At 45.5% G+C, this 22,643-nt stretch overlaps 1 protein-coding gene across 2 annotated transcripts; it reads right to left on the bottom strand.

The window, feature by feature from the left end:
• Positions 1 to 1,316: 1,316 nt before the first annotated feature.
• On the bottom strand, positions 1,317 to 13,625 carry LOC109743102 (protein CELLULOSE SYNTHASE INTERACTIVE 3). 2 transcript variants are annotated; one of them, XM_020302185.4, is made up of 7 exons: positions 13,475 to 13,625; positions 11,612 to 11,740; positions 8,326 to 11,380; positions 3,061 to 5,605; positions 2,153 to 2,607; positions 1,814 to 1,930; positions 1,317 to 1,724 (listed from the first exon to the last, which is right to left on the bottom strand). In XM_020302185.4, the coding sequence occupies exons 2-7, from the start codon at positions 11,692 to 11,694 to the stop codon at positions 1,566 to 1,568; spliced, it is 6,414 nt and encodes a 2,137-aa protein (XP_020157774.1). In that variant the 5' UTR covers positions 11,695 to 11,740; positions 13,475 to 13,625; the 3' UTR covers positions 1,317 to 1,565. The 2 variants fall into 2 exon arrangements, with proteins under 2 accessions (XP_020157774.1, XP_020157775.1); XM_020302186.4 differs by having other exon boundaries at positions 11,612 to 11,752; positions 13,475 to 13,594.
• Positions 13,626 to 22,643: the final 9,018 nt, after the last annotated feature.

The raw sequence follows: 22,643 nt of genomic DNA, 5'->3' as shown, positions 1-22,643 counted from the left end.
AGAACATTGTCTTAGCCGTGTGCGGCACCCCCGTTCACCGTTTACTCTCTCGGTCATATTTTCGTAGTGCTTAGGCGAAGCCCTGCGGAGATCACATCACCATCACCGTCACCACGCCGTCGTGCTGCCGGAACTCATCTACTACCTCGCCGTCTTACTGGATCAAGAAGGCGGAGGACGTCACCGAGCTGAACGTGTGCATAACGCGGAGGTGCCGTGCGTTCGGTACTAGATCGGTTGGAGCGCGAAAAAAGTTCGACCACATCAACCATGTTGTGAAACGCTTCCGCTTACGGTCTACGAGGGTACGTAGACACACTCTCCCCTCTTGTTGCTATACATCTCCATGGATAGATCTTGCGTGTGTGTAGAAAAAAAATTGTTTTCCATGCAACGTTCCCAACAAGTATGTTGTGGTAAAAAAATATAAGGTTCCGCAAAATTCTGATGAAGCACCCTGGGATGAATGATATCGTCCATGTCACTATGCTCTAGCCGCTTTTCAATCTAAGGCCACACAAAAATAATCAGCATTTAGGGCTTATATTTATAAATCTTTAACAAAATAAATCCATTTTAATTATTATTTGGGGTTGAACAATAGGTATGTAATATAGTGATACAAAATTCATGGAATAAATTTAGTAGCTCCCTAATATTAGTGGAAGGCAATATCCAGAGTTTCAGAAGATTCCATCAATTGGACCCCTCAATTATATCTATTCATTTTATTGAAGTTGCATTTTAATTAGGGTTTTGCCTTTAATAAAATTTGAATGTTTGAATCAACCTCATTTCAAGATTAATGTAAACTAGACATGATGGCATGCTAACGCAACAAATAACTATGGTAGTTAAAAAAATACCATCAGTCTTGACTGTTACAACGGCTGCGAAGCTCGGGTTCAGCTACTAACTTGGGGTGATGCTTCATGTGCTGCTCATGATGGCATCACAATGTTTGGAGTTCCTGATGAAGCACCTGAGATGAATGATAGCATCCATGTCATCATGCTCTAGCCGCTTTCTGTTCATGTGGTCTGTTGTTATGTGTTTTGCATCTGTGGGGTTGGTTGAGGTCATCTTGGGCTATTGCTGTCTATGCATTGCTACCTGAACTAGATGGTAGGATGAGGGGAGAGAGTTGAGAGATGTCGTTTTTACTTTCTTAAATGCTGAACTACTGTATTTTTGGGTTTCGTTTCCATGAAATGGAACCGGTGTGAGCCCTTGTTGATCGGAAAAATGATACAGCAGATAAAAAGACTACAAGATAGAGCACACATGCACAAGGAGACAGCACACACGAAAATGTGTTTCTTCAAACCCACACCAGGCTACTCTAAATTATAATTACAGGAAATAAACCTGTACAAACAAAATAGCCGGTCCAAAATCCGTATGCAGCTACAGGGGCTAAACCAAGAACGACCTCGAAATAATGTTGAGGCAGATGTCTGTAAACCATGTAATTTTCTACACTGCGATGAATGTGGATGTTTATGGGGCTGATTTACATCTAAGCGCCCCGACAATAATATTGGCACCATGCGAAATTAGCCATGCTACATATTGTCGTTGGCCGGTCTATTTGACCATACAATCTCTATCTCTAGTGTTCTTGAGCCATCCTTACCGCCGTCATGGCTGAGGCTAAAGAACCCACTGTAAACTCCCTCAGTGACAACTTTGTCGATCTGGATGGTTACTCTTCCGAGGGTTGACTGAAGCAAAGGGTTTGAGTTCAGATATAGGAGACTAGAGAAAAGAACCAACAAAAAGGAATACAAATTAAGAAGCTACTACACCATACCTTTCCAAATGTATTTTTGCTTTTGCACAAGATGTACAGCTTCTGCCCTTTTGGGGGGATGTCGAATAACCAAGTGAATCCCTCGTTCCATACCGGGCAGATGCTCTGGTTAACCAGCTGCAATCAATGCAAATATCAACAATCACAGACTATAAACATATCAACTAGAAAGTAAGTATGCATATCCAACAAATATACAGTGATATCCACTTTAATTTATTGATATCCAATTCCGAGACCTTGTTCTCAGTCTTGCAATGGTCATTTCATAGAATTACTGGGTGCAGAGCAACACGTGCATCATAGAATGAAATTAACTTGCATCATGGAAGAACTTACCTTGGTTTGCCTTGGAGGACCATTTCCTATTTGCAGGCAACAAAATGCATTTGTACTCCCCATTGTCTGTTTTAAGTTATTCCCACGTAAGATCGTCACTGTCAAGCAACCAGGCAAGCAATGCAGTAGGTTATCAGCTCTGTCATGAAAACTGGGAGGACAGGTCTTCATAAGCATCTGTAGTACAGGTATGGCCTCAGCTGAAATAAGAGACTGGGCCTTAGCAATGTCTTCATTCATTTGGGGCCAAGATTCTTTAAGCAAGCAAAGGGTGTCTAGCACACTCTCTTGCGCAGCCTCGTTTCCATCCTTCAGGGCACAAACCAGATGGGGTATGCACAATGTTGCTGCCTCAGAAAATCGGACCTTTCTGAAGTTGCTGAATATCACATATATGGTCCTCAAAATAACTTCATTGATAGATGATGTAGAGAGCAGCTCTCTTTCTAGGGCAGCTGCAAGAAATTGCAGGTTAGATTACAAACATACTCCCTCCATTCCTAAATATTTGTCTTTTTAGAGATATCAAATGGACTACCACATACGGATGTATATAGACATATTTTAGAGTGTAGATTCACTCATTTTGCTCCGTATGTAGTCACTTGTTGAAATCTCTAGAAAGACAAATATTTAGGAACGGAGGGAGTAATTGTGAAGGGATATTTAGTAATTGCAAGTTCATTATTTAATACATAACACATCTGAATCACTTGGAAGGGTCGGATAATGATTGATAGCTTTGCAATTATGGGGCACAAATCAGTTTAAGATATAGCCCATCAAGGACAAAAAGGATAACAGAAAAGATGTTTTGTTTCCAAAGCAGAAGGGTACAGCAATTACAAATGAACATGAAAAGCAGGCAAATGAAAAAAAAAACTGATTCCGACAGAAAGAGCACTAACCAGTGAGAGAACGGATGAGCTCATTAGATACATATTCTTGAAGTGTATGATTTGAAAAAAGATGCTTGATTAGCAGAGCAGCCTGTCCTGCAATATCTACATTTGGAGACAGAAGCAACTCCTGTACAACCAAAATGCCTCCAGCCTCCGCAACAGCACGCCTGTTTGTTCTGCTGTGCATCACTAAGCTCTGGAGTGCACAAATAGCAACCATTGTCATATCATCCGTGGGCTGGTCCTCAAGTAGGCTTACAAGAGCACGACAGGCAGATACAGAGTCGCTTGCTCTTGCAAGCGCTTCATGCTGGAAAATGTCACCTAGTGCAAGAGTCACCAAAAACTTTGCTGCCTGATTCTTTGATTGAGGATCTAACAGGTACTGTGAGAGAGGAGCAATGGAGTGTTTGGCAACTTTTGTTTCTCGGACCCTTGAATTGTTTATCAGTGCTTCAAGCAATCTTGCTGCAGATTCCTCACAACGATGGCTCTTAAGGAGCTCCAACAGTGCACGTACAGCCCCAGCCTCAGCCATGGCTACAGCACACCGTGAATTGCTTTTCTCTTGCACAAGAAGAGCACCGAGAGCTATTGTGACAGTACTCTCCATAGTGGAGTTCAGCAATCTTACAAGCACAGCCAGTGAGACTTTAACATAGTTATCAGAGCTATAACGCAAAACATTACATAATACAAGTGCTGCGGACTCCCATAATGCTTGACTTGGCTGAGGGTCATCCTGGACAATTACCTTTGAAAGTTCAAATATTCCACCTGCATCTGCTACAGCCTTGGGCCAACTCTGAGATATGTTTTCAAGTGCTTTAACTGCAGTTTGCTGTAAGCTCAAGATACCAATACCAGCAAGCTGCACCAGAGGGACAACTGCATTTTTTGTAGTGATATCTTGTTGAAAATGTTCCTGTTCCAGAAGATGTGATAGAACCTCAGTGCCAAGTTGTTGGATTGCTTGAGAAGGAGAATCAAGAAATGATATTAACGGCTCAATAATTTGACTAGGAGTTGACTTCAACGCTGCTAGACTCTGAGGTTTCTCCAGAATATTCACAAGTGCTTGCAATGCGCTGTGCTGGTCCCACATGGTAACGTCTGGGCGACGTAATAGCAAGAAAAGTGGCTCCACCATTTTTGCAGCAGCAGAACTTTTAGCAATGCCACTGTTGTTTGTTAAGATGCGAAGTAACTCAGCAATGGATGAGCTAACAGAAATAGGAACTTCCAGAATCATATCAAGCGCATGCTCTATGATACCAGCTTTAACCATGTCAAGTTTGCAGTTTGGACGATCCTTGCCCAACTTTATAAGAGCAGCAATAGACGCTTCTGACAATTGGTAGTTTGTCCCAGGAACAAAACTAACAAGAAGATCAACAACTTCATTAGTCGCAGCAATCTCTGCATTGTGCTCTTCATCCAGTAGTCTGCTCAGAGCACAGACAGCTGGTTCAACAACCAAACTAGAGCCTGATGACATCAATGATATCAGGGGGCGAAGACATTCTGTGGCAATCGGTGATGCCCTTATGTCAGAGTTCTCAAACAAAACATAGCAGAGCTGAGCAGCATCTTTCTTAAGCTCTAAGGAGGAACTGAAGGATAAAATTTTATAAAGGCTTTCAAGTGTATTGCCTTCTACATCAAACATAGCTGAAGCCTTTGAGATATTGCCAGCGGAAAGTTTGATCAGAGCACCGAGTGTGGCTTGCTGTTCTATTTCATTTCCTGACTCGAGCATGTCAAGTAATGGCTGTATAGCTTGCCTAGCCACTTCTGTATCTCTTATACTCTCTGAATCAAATAAGTTCTGCAATGTCCTTGCAGCACTAAGCCTAGAATTTCTTGAGCCCAACCGTAAGACAGCTACAAGTTGATTCAAAGTGCTAAGTGAGGATTCATAGTAAAGCAGATCAGGATTTTTGTATAAAATCCCTAAGAGATTGATAATGGTAGTTTCAGTTGAGTCTTGTGGGCTTAAAGATAAATACATGGTTAAAGCATCTAGAGCTCCAGCCTCCGCCATAGCAACTTTATTTGTTTCACTACCTTCTGCTAGTTGAGTCAATAGGTGCAACGCAACCAGAGGTGCACCTGGTTTGTCTGCCATGGGTTTAAGTATATCCACTAGCAAGGGAATGGACCTTCGAGCAGTAGCACCAGTACGAACATCCTCAAGATCAAAAAGACTTCTCAATATTATTTGACTTGGATTCTCTGCCAACTTGAATTCTTCGGCCATTGTAACAAGGTTTGGCATATCAGATTCTATCAGTCCAATCATGGCTATAGCACCCACAACTGCACCAGAATTTGCTATAGCGAGCTGTATACTCCTGCTTCCAGTGCACACCAGGCTAGCCAGTGATTGAGCAGCAAAGTACTTGTCAATAATCTCATCAGATCTTAGTAATGAAGCTAAAAAAGGTATAATTCGCATTATTGCTGAAGATTGAACTACCACTGAATCCTGAAATAAAGTAGCCAATAGAAGGGCGCAACTCCATACACTCCCTGAATCTTCATCGTGTTCCTGTAACATGGAGCGTTATTTAGAGCTTCGAATTTTGCATGGGAAAAGAAACGGTAAAATATGGACAGGTAATGGAACTAAGATAACAAGTATTAGCCAGTTGACCAGATGTTATGTTAAATATATTAGGACCCCGATACTTTTTTGCTTGTTCTCAACTCTAGTTGGATAATTACGTAATAATAATCCAAAACGTAATTCGTGTACAGCTGTATCTCATTCTAACTCTAGTACCCAAAACAAATGGTTCCAACCTGGAGTCTATCGGAATGCAAAGGTCAAAAAAGGAACATATAGACCGACTAAAGTATCAATACCTTGCAAAGTAACTACAGTTTATCTGCAGGATGTATCACTGGACTTCTATTTATCCCAGGTATTGCAAGCATTGGTGATGAATTTATTTTTATTTTTTAGGTTAGGGTGATGAATTTATTTTTTATGTAAGCAGTAACTTCATATGTGCTGATGAATGTATTTTGCTGATGCAAGTATATACTGATCGATAAGCTCATCCTGTAGTAGCATGTATAAGGTTAAACAGCAAGACCCATCCTTACGGACAAATTGCCGCAACAGACTTGGTTTGGGAACCAGGGACTTAATTAGAGTTGAGGGAAAAACTCGTTAATCTGCCGAATGGGGTTTGCTCCTCAATTTGAAAAAACAATATCTGCCTACTGGATAGGTTCAAAAGCACTCATTATGCTCAAATTTGGCTCCAAAATAAAATGAGTCAATTTTAGTGAAACACGATTGCACTTCGTCTCAGCTCCTTAGCTCGACAACAAAATTGGTACTGAAGAATTAGCAATTAACTAAGATGATAGGAAGTGAATCTGCCTTAATTTCAAAAAAAAAAAAGACTCAATAGATGATCGTATCCAACTAGATCTAATTATGATGTACCTTGGGGATCATTCAAGAACTTTGGCCTCCTAAAATTGGCAACAATGAGGTATTTTAGGGACTCATGCAGCCACATTGCCCTTGTTGTGCATTATAAGTGGTGTGAGGCTATCAGGGGTGAAAAGGACATATCTATAAAGGTTAGCTATTGATAGTAGGGGATTTGGATCATTTGCCCCACTACATAGGGTTTGATGATTTGCCCCAGGGTTGTCTCAATGGCTAGTGGCCCCACCCGTCAATCTCAGCCGGGGGGGGGGGGGGGGGGGGGGGGGGGGGGCAAATTATCAAAGTTAGAAGGGTGTGGGTTAAGATCAAATTTTTCATTGATGGTAATGTCACGTAACTGCTACATGTAGATAGCTGATTAGGATTGTGAATAAAATAATCTTTTTCTAACTTCATTGTATTTTTTGTACAACTTATATACCCTGAAAGACTCAGGTAAAACAGTTACAAACTGGGAGAAAGACAAAAGAGGCAAATATCCTTTTACATTATAGGATCCTGAGAAAAATTATCACACCAACGGTGCATCATATTCAGCAAGCAACCTATTTCTATGTATCATGTTTCTTACAGCAAGGCAAAAACAAGGCAGATCTATTGGTTTTCACCCTTCCACCCTATTCAGCAGTCACCAAATTGATACTAAGCAATCCAACCTCCTCATCTGGACCAGCGCCGCAGTGGCCATGGCGAACACCATGAGCAGCCAGCTGGTGCCATCCAGTGCAGCTGCGATGAGTTGCCGCGAACGGGAAGATACTCCTGAGGACCGGCACAATCACCCAACCATAGACGAACACCCATGAAAGGACACAGACCACCTCAAAGGACACCATGAACTCAGGCTGGTATAGTGAGCGACAAGATGTCGGTGGCACTGCCCTACAGCGGTCACAACCTGGCACAGGCTCTTGAGCAAGGTGCCGGTGAACTCGTTGGTATGCAGCATATGGGCTCTTGAGCAAGGTGCTCATGGCATTCACCATGGTCATCCCACGCCGGTGTGCAAGCACCACGCGTTCTAAGGTATGAGGATGCACGGCTGCCAAGGCAGAGCTCACATCCTGACGACGGCATATACCACTGGCCGTGGAGGCGGGGAAGAGGCGGTGGAGAAATATCTTGTATAAGACGCGGAGGCCGATGGCACGAGTGGCCGGAGGCATTCTACGGACGAGGGAGACAATGCGGGAGAGCCACAGCAACAGAATTGGCGGCGCCGCCGAGGTGACTGTACAGGCTGGGTCCACATGGTCGGTGTATGGACCGACCCACTCCGGTGGCAGGAGCGGCTGGCGGCTGCAGCCGGCAAATCATGAAAGATGTATTTTGGCATACAACACCCAATAAAAGCATCTGGATTATTTTTTGCAACAAAAAAAACAGCCTCTTCAGCGAGACACCATAGCCCCTGGTGCTCCTGCTGATGAGATTCTGATCAGTTTGAACAATAGATCCAAGTTAATTGACCGCTTTAAACCATTCTGCGAGTTGTGTGTTTTGCTCTTACATTGAAGAACAGCTTGAGGCACCAAGCGGTTAACATGGATAGAGAAATCATTGGACCCAAAAAGAGCCGACTAACTCATAAAGGAGCCAGGTTAAAGTAAACAATGCAGAACCAAAAAAGTGCTTGGCCCACAAAGATAGCATTTATGTTGATGTATCTCTCAACTCAAACAAGCATAGCATTTCAGCGAAGTAAAAGACTAAAATTATCATCAAGTGATTGCAGCTGAAGAGATAAGAAAAATGTAATAACAGCACAATGGAAAATAGAGATTAAAAAGTGAAACATGCACCTGTCGGCTAGCAGAGTGGCTAGCAAGTTTATCAGAAACAATGTCAACACCACCAAGATCCATAACAGTAAGCTTACTCCTGGGATGAGAAGAACAAATTAGTGAGAGCAAACGTGCAACAGTTTCTTCCAGAACCTTCCCCGATTCAGGCACATCCAAAACATCCTGCTCACAATTGAACAAACTCTTCTCTGTGTAAGGTTTCCAGACTTCAATGTCCAGGGATGTTGAAGTGGAATGTTGCTTCAACATATCAATGAGTGCAGATATTAGACTCTTCAGATTTCCTGATGCTTCAAGAACTTCAACTGAATCTTCTCTGTTGTCCTTCAACGCAGATATGAGGGTGATTGCACTGGAGATTCTTATTTCCATGTTTGTTGATTCCATAACTCTACTGACAAGAGAATCAATGCAGCCTTGACTTCTGTTTATGTGCTCACTAAGCAGAGAAGATTGGTCCTGACATAGCCTTGCGAGAATTTGAATGGATTTGTCTTGAATAGGGGAAAGCCCAACACTGATACAGCGGACCAGAGGTTCTAAACTTTCTGGGGCTTCCAGAAAGGCAGTCCGCAGAGGGGGGCTAAAATGAGCACCCTCCTTGGTCATCACCATCAATGCAAGCACATCCAGGGGATCCAAGCTAGTAACATTTTCCAAACTGATACCAGATAAACACACCAGCAGTGCATGAATTATAAAGCAGCAGAGTGAGTAATCTGGAAAAACTTCACAGAGGGGGAATTGGTTGAGCAAGTGATAAAATGACCGTGAAGCACTAATTTTGCCATCTAAACTCCCCTCCTTTAGGACTCTAGTCAAAGCTTGGACAATATTATCATCTAGCGCTTCCTTAGCAATCTGGGAATCTGATAAGAGATTTGCCAATGCAGCAATTGCCGCTTCAGCCGCATCAATGGATGATGTCTTGGCCATCTCTATGAGAGGTTGCACGTCACCTTCAGCTATACATGACATCTTGTTCTTCGACATGGTATTAGCCGAGCGCGAGAGTGCTCCTAAAGCTCGAGCAGATTGTGTTGCAATAACTTGATTTCCACTTGTCAAAAGCTTCATGCATGGCTGAACAATTTCATCGGTTGCTAAGATGTCGCAAATATCCTGACGCATACTGAAAATATCAGCCAACACAGTTGCAGCACATTCCTGAGATTCTTCATTTGACGAGTCAAGAACAAGAACAAGAGATCTAAGCCCTTTATTAGCAGGAGCTCCATTCTGGATTAGATCTCTTTGAGGAGCCAGCACAAGGACATGCCCGAGAACTGTAATGGCATGTGCCTTTGAGCTCACTGAGTCACTGAGCAGTAGTGCTAACAGCTGATTGATTGTGGCAGAATCAGCAGACCGTATAAGCACCTTGAGTGCTTTGACTGACGCCTCTTGTCCACGAGGACTGTCACTCTTTAGAAGCCAAAGCAGCGCCAAAACAGCACCGGCACTCTCAACACATGCCCTGATATCGTCACTGTGACAGCACAAGTTGCATATGATATGAGCTGCATCCTCCTTTGCCCTTTGAGATCCTGTTTCCAGTAGTTGGACAAGTGGAGGGATACCTCCAGCAGCTGTTATTGCCCACTTACTGTCATCTACTTCATCACTCAAGATAGCCAACAAAGAAACTGCATATTCCTGATGCTGCTCACTGGAAAGTCCAAGTAATGATATTAGCAACTGAACTCCTTCTCTCTTTCCAAGAGCGTCCCACAATCCAAAACCATCGCAGCACAAGCTAGTTAAGGCATGAACAAGATGGTCTTGAACATCGTCGGAAGCCATAGTGACCAGCCCAACAAGAACCTTCTTTGCATTTGAGTGATCAAGTCTGCCAGAGAAACATGCATTTGCATATAGACTTGCTAAAGCTTCAAGAATACGATCAAGCAGAAGCTTACTGTCATGGGATTTTAGGAGCACAACCAAAATGCTTTCTATCTCAACAGGATCAAAGAATTTACCATCAGTGCCATCATACACCATCAATGTATATGCAAGTGCTCCAAGAATGTCAGCAAGGGACACAGCTGACCGGGGTGATTGGCAAAGCTCTCCCAGGTAAAGCAACAATGAAGTGGTTCCACCGCAAATATTTGATAAAGCACAAACAGCATGGCTTTGTAGAGAATGGCAAGTAACCCCTCGCATACACTCTTTTGAGGGCGCTACAACAGCTCCAATCAAAACAGGGAGACCACCTGCATCTACCACAGCTTTCTTTGCAATAGTAGACTTGGAAGATAAGGCCTCCAAAGCATCAGCTGCACTTTCACGAACAGCAATGTCATCATCTCGATTCAGAAGCTGAAGAAGGGCCTTAACAGCCCCAGCAGCTATGATTTTGGGAATGCTATCACTGAAAGCAGAGATCAACCGTGCCAAGAGGGAGGCAGCATTTGACTGTGAAGCAGTATTCTTGGATGAAAGAAGGCCAGTAATAATTTCTACTCCACCCGCTTCAAGTGTGGCCTTCCAATAACCATCTTTATCTCCACAGAGATTTCTTAAAGCCCCAGTCACAAAGCCCTCAACTATTCTATCTTGGCGTGACTTAGGATTGAGCAAATCCCAAAGAGTCGGCACAACGCCTTCTGTCACAAATATTTTCATGCCTATGTGATCATCCGAAAGACCCCCTGAAGACACTTCAAAAATAGCCTCAGCGGCAGCCTTCTTTGCTTCAGCAGATTCAGACTTCAAGAGAGAGAGCAAGGGTGGTATGCAACCTCCTAAGAGAACCTTGACACGGAGGTCCTCTTCCTTGCAGAGTGCACTAAGCAGGGCCGCAGCATTTACTTTGGCTGAAGATGCCCCGCTTCTAAGGATAGATATAAATAATGGCATGGCCTGAGAATGGCTACCTATCAAAATCCTTGCGTCCTTTTTCGCCTTGGCAAGTTCAAGTAATCGTTTGATCGCCACTTCCTTCTCTGGCAGTGATGTCACGCTACCATGTAGCTGCTCCAGCAATCGAGCAACAGTGGACATTGCACTTCCAGGATCATCAACTTCTGCAAGATTGCATGCTTCCCTATATAGAGAATAAGCAATAATAGTTAAAAATTATGAATAATAAAGAGAGGACTAAAGGCTTAAAATGAAATAAAGGGTCGCTAGACGAGGATACAGCAACCCAAAGAAAGCTAAGCTAATTTTGCAAAGCAATTGATTCCATGAAAACTTCCAGTGTAATAAACATAATAAAAGAACAGTGAGAAAATTGAGATCTTTTTTTAACAGTGAAAATTGAGATCTTTTATACCTTGATCTAGAAGATGACGTGGATGGTGCAGGTGAAGTAGGATCTCGAGATTCTCGAGGTTCCGATGAGCTGGATATCGGCATGATTGAACAGCTACCAACGTTAACCTTAATTGTTTTATATGTCCTCCTACAAGACAAACTGAAAGTATTCAACATAACAAAGTAATATTGCCAGCTTGTGTCATCAACATTTCAAATTAACTTACATTATACCAAAAGGGTAGAAAGGTATATATCATGTGGATACCAAGATAATAACATAATCATGTTAATTTACAAGTGTAATATTAAAGATGTATAGCCTGATAGCCATGGTCAGCAGATCCAGTTCTAACAGCAAAAAAACTAAGAATATACCCAGCACCTATTAGTTCAACATATAAATGAAATGCTGTGAACGTCGTGACAGAGAGTAACCTAAGCTATTGGAATTTTAACTCATATTTCATCCTAAATCTTATACTGGATTTGCGTTCACCAAAAAATATTAAATGCAAGTCAGGAACCAAAGTCTCTGTTCCAGGTAATAGATAGGTAACAAAAGGATGATTAAACCAGCGTCAGGTTTGAAACGATATGACAGCAATAGTGGTCTTAGATCTGAATAGGTATTCCCTCAAAAAAAAAGATCTGAATAGGTATCAATTTTGAACTTATTGCAACAGATCATGCAAAACTGACTGCAGTTGCTCCAACAGGAAAAGACCAACAGAGGAGTGATACATATTTCGATGCGTGCTCGAGGAAAAAAAAAAATTAATGTAGCTGATAAAAAGAATTCCATTATGGTTACCATTTCATGGATCCAGTTCAAAAAAAAAAACAATGGAACATCAAAACCACAACTGCAAGTACCAGTGCAAGCCCCGCCCCTACCTCCAAGACATCCAACTGGCAGTGCTAGAATCGTCATGGGGAAATTCAGATCCCAAAAAAATGGTACTTTCCACCTATTTAACTGCCATGAAAAATCAAAATTATCGCCCGTGATCTATCATACTATCCCCAAATTCCGCGCAAGTAAACTTCAGTGGCAAGATTCCTTGCACACCTCAGCTGCAAGGACACCTACCGCGTGTGGCCCACACAGACACACTTCCAAAGTCCAAATGCATATAGCAATTAGCTCAAAACAACCCGAGCAACTGTGTCTAGCTTCATGAAAAAGTGTCTTCCCCAATTCACCAAATTCGGGGAAGGTGTTGCAAATGCAAAAAAACAGCTGCGGACCAGAGCTGCCAATGCACGGGGATAGGAACGACCATACTAGCACTAAACGAGTTTAAGACAAGCGTGAGTGCAAAATTGTACCATTCCACGTGGTGGGGAGTTCAATTACTCCTGATAATCCCAATAAAGCATGGCTGCCCCGACTGAGCATTGCCTCTCTATGACCCAACGAAAAGCACGCCGTTTGTACAGTATAGTAAGATCAGACCACGGCCTTCAAAACAAGACATTATCGAAAACTAGAGTGCGGATGAACAAAGAAACAGAAAAGCGGGTCGCGACAGAATTCCTCGAGAATTACTCCCCTCCGTGCGCACCTAACTACGGCCTGCCCCAGATCGCTCGTCGCGCCACCGCGGAGCGGCAAGCGACGGCGGACTCCCCCCCCCCCCCCCCCCCCCCCCCCCCCCCGATCACGCGAACCACCCAAAATCCCGCCGCCCACCTCCTCCGCCTCGCCAGCGGGGCCATCGCAGGCTAGATCTCGACCGTCAGGCTTCAACGAAACGCAGCACGATGCCCCCTAGAACCAGCGCGAATCGCTCGGAATTGGGCGCCGCCGCGGGCAGGCCCCTGCAGGGCGCGCCTGGCCAGAGAGATCGAGGGACGAGAGCGGGAGAGGGGGGCTCACCGGAGGCAGGCGAGGACGTCCGGCGGCGAGAGCGGGGCGGAGGAGAGAAGGAGACGACGCCTGGTCTCGCGCCCACTCGCCCACTGTGCCGCGCAGTGTGGGTGTGAACTGTGAAGAGGGAGAGGGAGAGAGAGAGATGTGAAAGCTTTTGGAACAGGGGAGAAGTGGGGAGGGAGAGGGGTGGGTCTTTTGCGGATCAGTCCTGTCATTGTCGCGTTATTACGGTAGTGGACATGGACGGCCGCCTGGGCTGTCAAGTGGAAATTAACTGCGTTCCTCTTTTAGTAACGGGCAGATCGCTGTCGTACTACGCAGCGGTAGTGGAAGCATTTAGAGCGCCTTCAACCGTGTCAGTAATAACCACTGTTTACGCGAAATTGGGTCACGGAAATTCCTCCAATATTTTTCATAAACGCGCAAATGTTAGTGAATATAGAAAGAAAAAAATATAGAAAGAAAAAAATAGAGAAAGATGTTTACAGACTGAGAAAAGACATCGCTAGACAACTTCTCTGAAATTTTACACACCCGAAAAAGTGATTTTATGGGGAGTTTCTTACGAAAGCTGTTGGTGATGCTCTAAGCAAGTGGATAGGGTGTTCCTGTATACACATACACACCTTTGCTCAAAGAGGTAGGCCCTTAATCCACCGTGGGATTAAAATGTGATGTACTTTCTATTTTAAACTAATTTAAATTCTAAATTATTAAGTTGACTGGATTTATGTAAAGAGTAACACCATCTATGATGTAAAATTAGTTTCATTACGAATACATATGTTGTACTCCTTCTGTCCCAAAAAATTTGTCTTAGATTTGTCTAGATACGTATGTATTTAGTATGTTAGTGTATTTTTCTGTAGACTTAGTTCAACATAGGGAAGTTTGATTTAGAGAACTTCAAATTAATTTGAGTGGAGTAAAAGCGATTAGAGTGCTCAATGGGTGTCTACAGCTCCAATGTGTACTTTCTTTCTTTCCGTTTTGTTTTATATATTTCAACAAGATTCTCCAACAATTTTATTGTGGGACGCAATAAAATTACCATTGTTTACGTGAAATTGGGTTAGAAAAAAATTCTCCAGCAATTTTCACAAACGCGCAAATTATTAGTGAAAATAGAAAAAAAAGATTTAGGGGAAGATGTTTATAAAAACTGAGAAAAGACATTGCCAGACAACTTCCCCTAAATTTCACGGCACCTAGTAAAAGTGGTTTTATGGGAGTTTCTTGCAGAAGTTGTTGGTGATGCTCTAAGCAAATGGGCAGGGTGTTCTTGTATGCACATAAACATTTTTGCTCAAAGAGGCAGACTCTTAATCGTCTGTGGGATTAAAATGTGATGTTCTTTTTATTCTAAATTAGTTTAAATTCTAGAATATTAAGTTGACGGAGTTTATATAAAGAAGTAACACCATCTATGATGTAAAATTAATTTCATTAGATTCATTACGAATACCTGATGTTGCATATGTTAGTGTATTTTTTGGTAGACTAAGTTCAACATAGAGAAGTTTGATTTAGAACAAAACTATAACTTTAAATTAACGCAAATGTTAACGCCCACACGTGTGGCACGAAGCAACATGGCCCAAACGCCTCCATTACCATTCATTTTGCCACGCCAAAACAGATAACATCGGCGGGAATCTTTTTGGTTTTCGCCTTAAAAATGTTTTATCTCCTAATAAAAAATCCAATTAAAAATTTATTTTCACCATTAAATCCGTCTCGACGAGATCTTCAAAACTAGATCCCATGTTGATATGTTTCGACGAAAAAAATATTGCCCAAAAGTTGCCATGATGTTTACACCGTAGTTGCCATAGTGTTTAGACTAAAGTTGCCATGTGGCAATTTTAGTTGATAGAGCATGGAAATTTTAGTATTTTGATCATGGCAATTCCAGTACTTTGACCATTAAAAATATTTTTTGCATGAACCATGGCAATTTTAAGTGCATGTATCATGGCAATTTTAGTTTATGGTTCATGACAAGTCTAGTTTCTTAATTCTCCGTTTTATAATATGTCAAAATTTATATTTAAATGTAGAAGAAAGTAGCTAAAACATATTATGGCAACTTCAGTGTAAACACCATGGCGATTCATGTGTAATAGACATGGCAACTTTTAACCCAAAAAAATTCGTCGAAACATATTGATATGAGATCTAATTTCAAAAATCTCGTCACGATGGAATTAATGATGAAAACGGATCTTCAATCAGATTTTTCATTTAAGAGATAAAACATTTTAAAAACTAGAAATCAAAAAAGATTCCCACGTGCATGCATGCGGTGACGTTGCGCAGTCTGTGTGTTACAAGGCGTGTAGGGCGGATGTCGCTCCCACCACACGTGTGGGCGTGTGTTATAAGGCGTGTGTAAAAGCAATTAGAGTGCGCAACGGGTCTCCACAAGTCCAATGTGTACTTTCTTTCTTTTCATTCTGTCTTTATATTTTTTTTTAACATGTACTCCCCCGTTTTCTAAATATAAGCCCTTTTTAGATATGTCAACAAGGACAACATACAAATGTATATAGACATATTTTAAAATGTAGATTCACTTATTTTGCTACATATGTAGTCTGTATTGGAATCTCTAAAAGAGCTTATGTTTAGGAAAGAAGGAATATATCATTCTTCACAATATTCTATCTTAAAATGCCTAGTCATTACTTGACAAAATGGATACAATTGGCGGTGGTGCAATCAGTTACATGTGTAAAATATGAGACCATGTACACAACATATTGTTTTGTTTCGGTCCAATCCAAGCAGACATGCTAAAGAAAATTGGAGATTGTTTTTGTATGTGTGGTTATTTTACCTCTTTTTAGGTTATATGTAAAGTGAGAAGGTTGTTGGAGGGAAAGGAGAATACATCCATTGTACTATCATCTATGGTACTCTTTTCGTCCCATAATATAAGAAGCTATTAGAACTCCAACGCACGACCTTAAACGGACGTCTGTTTTATTTTATTTTCGTCCGTTTAGGGGTGGCAATGGGGCGGTGTCCGCCCGGATTTGTGGATGCGCCGGCCGTGCGTCCAACGCGCGGTTGCATTTCGGCCGCATCTCATCCACCGGAGGCCATTTATATTAAAATCAACCATGGCAAATAGTCCAAATCAAACATAGCAAAATAGTTCCACGTCCGAAATAGTTTTACAACCCAACCGAAATAAAAATAATATCAAATAGTCTTACAACCCAATCGAACTTTGTTTGCATGAAAAAGTTTTAAACCGATAGATCTACTGGTTGCCAGTATGAGTCCACATGTGCTCAACCAAGTCATCCTGAAGCTGCATATGAGTCTGCCTATCATGCATTTTCACGATGAAATTGGACAAACTGTTGAAAGGTAGCAGGAGGTAGTTGCTCAGGCTTTTCACCGCAGAAATCAAACCCTTGGTCGTAGATGCTATCACCACGCTCATCCTCCATGATCATGTTGTGCATGATCACACAAGCAGTCATCATCTCCCAAAGCTTCTTAGTACTCCATGTCAATGCAGGGTTTCAAACGATACCCATCGAGATTGAAGCACACCAAAAGCACGCTCCACATCCTTCCTAACACTCTTCTGCATTTTGGCAAACCTCTGTTTCTTCTCTCCTTACGGATTGGGTATGGTCTTCATAAGAGTTGACCACTGAGGATAGATACCACCAGCTAGGTAATATCCCTTGTTGTAATGGTGGCCATTGATCTCAAAGTTGACCTCTGGGGAGTGGCCTTCTGCAAGCCTTGCAAACACTGGAGAACGCTGAAACACATTGATATCATTGGGAGAACCAGCCATGTCGAAGAAAGAATGTCATATCCACAGACCTTGTGAAGCCACCGCTTCAAGTATGGCAATGGCACCTTTCACATGCCCCTTGTACTGCCCCTGCCAAGCAAATGGATAGTTCTTCCATTTTTAGTGCATACAATATATACTACCAAGCATGCCCTGAAAGCCCCTATTGACATTGATCGTCAACAACCTCTCTGTATCAGTGGCAGTTGGCTCTCTCGGGTAATCAGGGCCGAACACTGCCACCACGGCCTTGCAGAAATTAAACATTGAGAGGAGACATGTGAACTCACTCATATGCACATACTCATCCACGAGATCACCAGGAATTCCATATGCAAGCATGCAGATAGCCGAAGTGCATTCCTGGTAAGAAGAGAAGCCAGGCTTGCCAAGGGCGTCCTCTTTGCACTCAAAGTATGGGTCATATCCTACCACTCCCTCCCGAATATGATTGAACACATGTCTCCTCATTCGGAATCAGCGATGAAATTGATGTGGTTTGAAGAGTGCGGCATTCTCAAAGTAATCGGCATAGAGAAGGGTGTGGCCTTTCTCCCTATTGCGGTTCAAGGACGGAGCATGGCCGGGGATTGATCCCCTGAACCGAGGCCGCTTCCTACTAATGTGGTCATGGACGACCAACGTAGCCACCACAAGCTCTTCATCATCCGATGAGCAAATGATGTTGTGAAAGAAATACTCATCCCCGCTATCCATTGTACCTTGTGAGCAAAGCGTCGAATGCCTTGCGATTGTGGTGGAGATGCGGCTGGAAAGTGCATGTCGTGCTCCCCTCGCAGGCAGCAAAGCAAGGTTTGGGCGCGGTGATGGTGGTGGGCGCCCTGCGGCAATGCACGACCTGCCGGAAGATGTTGTGGTCGACGGGCGAAGCCGGCGACCGTAGCTTCTCTCCCACCGGCAACAAGGAACCACAAACGCCGGCAAAAAGCTTTCCGGAACGCGGGCGTGGGACGGTTATGGAATGGCGCGGTCGTGGTTCGGACGGCCTTGGTGGAAGTCGACACAACAGGAAATGGGGGTGGCCGCGATGATGGCAGGGGCCGGAGGGTGGAGGGAGGGCAGGGGAAGGGAAAAGGGACGTCTGCGTCACCAATGGGCGGGTCAGGGGGAGGACAAGGGCACGCGCCTCACCAGTCCGTGCGTGTCCGTTTGGCTGCAAATGCGGCCCAAAGTTAGGCCGGAAATGGGTCGAAAACGGACCGAAAACGTACATTGGTACGTTTGCTCCCGCGCGTTCAGCCGTCTGTTCTGTATGTTTCCCCCAAATGGACGCGGCCGGACCATTTGGTGTCGCGCATTGGAGTTACCCTTATAAGAGCATCTCCAGCCGCGCCGCCAACAGGCCCCCAAGGCCATTTTTTAGCGCTGGTGCCCAAAAATTGGCCCAGTCGCGCCCCCAGAAGCCCAATTTTTGCCGGTTAGGGCCGAAACTGGCGCCGGCAGACCCAGGCCGAACCCGGCGCGCCTGGGGGCGCCGGGGCAATCATTTTTGGTGTGAAAGAACGGCGGGCCCGCCGAGTCAGCGACCCCCGCGCCTCGTCGTCTTCATCGCCACGGTTTCCCGCGGGGAATCAATGCCAAGGCTGTCGTCGGTCAGCCTTCCATTGATTCCTTACGGGCGGCGCGGTGAGGCGACGCGCCCCCTCCCACCACGCGCACACACGACGCCCCCCCCGGCCGCTATATAAGCCGCTCCTGCCTCGCCGGTGGACGCACCCCGCCCGCAACCCCCCTTTCTCCCCGTGCACGCACAACCGACTCCGCCGAACTCTCTTTCCCCCTCTTCCCGTGCACGCACAGACGATGGGCGAAAGGTTCCCCGGCGACGGGGCGGCGACCAATCTCTGCACGAGTGGGAAGCCCATCTCCTCCACGAAGCGAGGCGTGGGCGGCGTACTTTGAACGCCGGCAGGCGGAGCGGCTGGCCTCCAGCAACAACGCGCCACTGGTGAGGGGACGCAACAACAGCGACGGCCGCCGCCTGTGGTGGGGCGCCCCCGGCCGCGCGCTACACGCCGTCCTCGAGTACCTCGAGGGCGGCAACGATCCGCCGTTGACGTATCCGGCCGCCCCGGTCCCCCGCCGGAGTTGCGGCCCATGGTTGCCGAGGAGGATGCTGGGCAGGTCCTCCTCCCGCTCCTCCTCCCACTCCTTCGGGTCGCCGGCGCTCTTAAGCGTCAAGGCCGAGCCCGTGAAAACGCCGCTTGGCCGGCGCAACCACGGCGTCGTCATCAACGAGGGCGGCGGCGGTTCCTCGGGTCCAGCCTCCCGCCTCGTTAGGCCGAAGACGGAGCCGGGGCTCGGCCCCGTGAAGTGTGAGCACAACGACGAGGCCGCCATGAAGTGGGCGTGGGAGGACTGGGCGCGTACGGAGATGGAGCGCCAATGCCCTGCCCTGGAGGAGATCGCCGCTCGGCGCCGTGGCCGCGACGAGGGAGGCGTAGTCGTTCTGGACGACAGCGACGACGAGGTGCCGCCGCCGGCCAAACCAGTCCGCCAGGGGGACCCCGGGCAGGGGTCCAGCAGGGACGGCCACGTGAAGGAGGAGAAGGAGGACGACAATGGCCGCGACTTCGGCGTGTTCAGTGAGTTCTTCGGCGTGTAGGCGCGGCCGTTTTTTCTTCTTCTTTTTAGTAGACTTTATTATTATGTTTCTATATGTAAAAAAAATGTGAACCGCCTAAATATCGCCGAATGTATGTCGTGTTTGCCGAAATTTGCCCAATTATATATTTTTTTTAAACGTCTGAGGCCGACCTGGGGCGGTGGCTGGGAAGCCGATCGCCCCACACCGAAAATATCGCCGGTTCGTCTCCAAACGGCACTTTTTTCTAGCCCCTTGGGGGCGAGCGGCTGGAGATGCTCTAACCAATATACTCAGGGAACGTGTGTCGATGATCTGTTTGTATGCTAACTAGCTTGTGGTGTTTGCTTTAGGCGAGTAATATTCCCAAGAATTTCCAAAAGTTAAGAAATTTAACAGTGTGAATATGTGTTGAACCAATATCCTCAAATAGCAACCTGACACATATTTTTATAGTGTCAAAAGCGCTTTTATATTACGAAACGGAGGGAGTATAATCGTATTCGAATAGGACCAATTTCTGGCACTGTGGTGTGACGAGGAGCGAAGGAATTTCCTTTTCAGCAAAGGAACAGAACGCAGCGCGGAAACGACAAGCATTAGCTGGTGGTGATCTGGTACCCGGCTCAGTCAGTCACACACGTCTCGACGAACGAAATACAACCATGACCGGAGGACTAATCTGCAAAGTAGCGAATTACCCTCCTGGACTGGCGACCAACGTCTCGGAGGTAGATAGCCTTCTCTGACACCCGGGTCAAGGGGCGCTCGGTCCGCGTGGGCCCCACGCGCAAGCGTCTGCGGTCCTGGGGATCCAACGGCCGCTCGCTCGGGCCCGGTAGGGTCCTCCCCGGTGACGTCAGGCAGGCGCTCGGCCCGCTAGAGTGCCTTTCCAGTGGCGTCAGGCGCGTGGGGGCTGCTTTCCCTCACGTGCTCGCAGCGGCAACTGGCAGGCTCGCCGTGGGGCCGCGCCGTCAGCGAGGCGAGGCGAGGCCCGCTTTGGGACAGAGTGGCCGGGCCCCGATCCAGCAGCGTGACGGAATATCACGGCCACCTTTTCTGAGTGGATCATGAGACGTACACGACGATTTCTCTGGTTAGAAAATTTTAGTGAGATGTACGATTTCGAGTAGAAAACGGGACCATGCACTGTTTGCTTCGCCCGGCAAGTGCAATTCAATACGGTACAATCCAATTACTCCGTCAGAGTGGTACCCATAACCTATTGATCAAATGTGACCAACTTCTTCTTCTTTTTTTACGGGGATGAAGGCATCAGCAACGCGGACGCTGAAACGGACACCGCATCTGTATACGTACCGATTCAGACAAGGACCAAACACTGATATGGCCTGAAAAGCTAGCAGCAAACGTCCGGTCCTATTTGATGCAAATTTAAACAAACTGGACAATTTTTATTCAAACTTAGATAATGATTTTCATCTAAACTAGAGCACATTCAGGACGTTTTTGACATATTTCAAATAAAGTATAGCGGACTAGGCTATTCTAACCTACTCTAAATGATCGCCGGCCGTGGCGGCGGCCGTGGCATTTCCCACGACATGTCTTCGTCACGTCTGGCAACAAGCTCACCGAACGACCGTGAGCCCAGGAAATGAAGCTTTGGTGTGAGGGAAGAAAATGGTATCCGCCTCCATGAAGCGAGCAAGCTCGCCGGTTGAATCCCGGTAAGACGGTGGCGATGGCCTTCCTGGCTATTCCTCGCTATCGGGGACGACTGTGGATGTGCCGGCCTCGTCGTCGTGGCGGCGGGGCGGTCGACACGGAGCTGGCAATGTCATCGGTGCCATCGTCAAATTCCTCCTCCCCCGTGTCGATCTCCGTGAACATAGCTTCTTTCTATGCCCGTAGGACGTGCAGCCGCCATCGCCCGTGGCAAGTATAGCGGGTGGTGCGGTAGGATAGCAACAGTTTATTCTGCTCATCCGACCATGCCCGCCACCATGCCCGTGTTGTCGTTGTCGTTCGCCTGATTGCTGGCGATTTACTCCTCCGCGAGCCGGTGCTCATCGAGGAGCCAGAGGTTGTACCTCTGGTCGACATGCGCCTGTCAGAACACCGCCTCACGCTCTTGCACCACCATGTCAGTGAAGTGCTCCTGCGCCTCACCCATAGTGATGCCGGCATGGACTGGCGAGGGCTATGGTGCCAGCTCGTCGTTGGTTGTCTCTTCCATTGGCCCATCCACGTCAATGCACACCGAAGAGCTCGCCTGATACGTCTCCGACGTATCCATAATTTTTGATTGTTTCATGCTATTATCATATCACTTTTACATATTTTTGACACTATTTTATATTACTTTTATTTGGACTAACCTATTAATACAGTGCTAAAAGCTAGTTCTTGTTTTCTAGTGTTTTTGAAAATATATGTCAAAAATTGACGGAGTCGGAGTGACCTGAAATATTTTGTGGATTTTTCCAGGAATATATCTTATTTTTTGGCGGAAGAATCAATGCAAGGCGGTGCTCGTAGGCCCCACAAGGACAGGGGCGCGACCTAGGCCCACCCAGGCCATGCGTCCTTGTGGAGAGACCGTAGGTCGGTAGAGGCTCTACTTCAGGCACAAAATAATAATTTATCGAGGGGAAAATCGTGTAAAAATTTCATCGGTCGGAATCTCCGGCTATCAAAGAAACGATGCTCAACAGTCGTGAAAACAAAGAGAAACAGAGGAGGGGAGATCCAATCTCAGAGGGCTCCCGCCCTTCGGGAGCCACAAG

The sequence above is a fragment of the Aegilops tauschii genome, chromosome 4 (assembly GCF_002575655.3).
Source record: "Aegilops tauschii subsp. strangulata cultivar AL8/78 chromosome 4, Aet v6.0, whole genome shotgun sequence".
NCBI lineage: Eukaryota > Viridiplantae > Streptophyta > Magnoliopsida > Poales > Poaceae > Aegilops > Aegilops tauschii.
The sequence above is the reverse complement of the archived record's forward strand: the minus strand, read 5'-3'. Positions and strand labels throughout refer to the sequence as shown.

Bases quoted from the DNA above. Each gene is read 5' to 3' on its own strand.
- LOC109743102 (XM_020302185.4), bottom strand. From the start codon at position 11,694: ATGCCGATATCCAGCTCATCGGAACCTCGAGAATCTCGAGATCCTACT. The intron at 1,931-2,152 runs GTAAGTTCTTCC...CATTGATTGCAG, and splicing joins GTCCTCCAAGGCAAACCAAG to CTGGTTAACCAGAGCATCTG. The intron at 1,725-1,813 runs GTATGGTGTAGT...CCTTTGCTTCAG, and splicing joins GCAAAAATACATTTGGAAAG to TCAACCCTCGGAAGAGTAAC.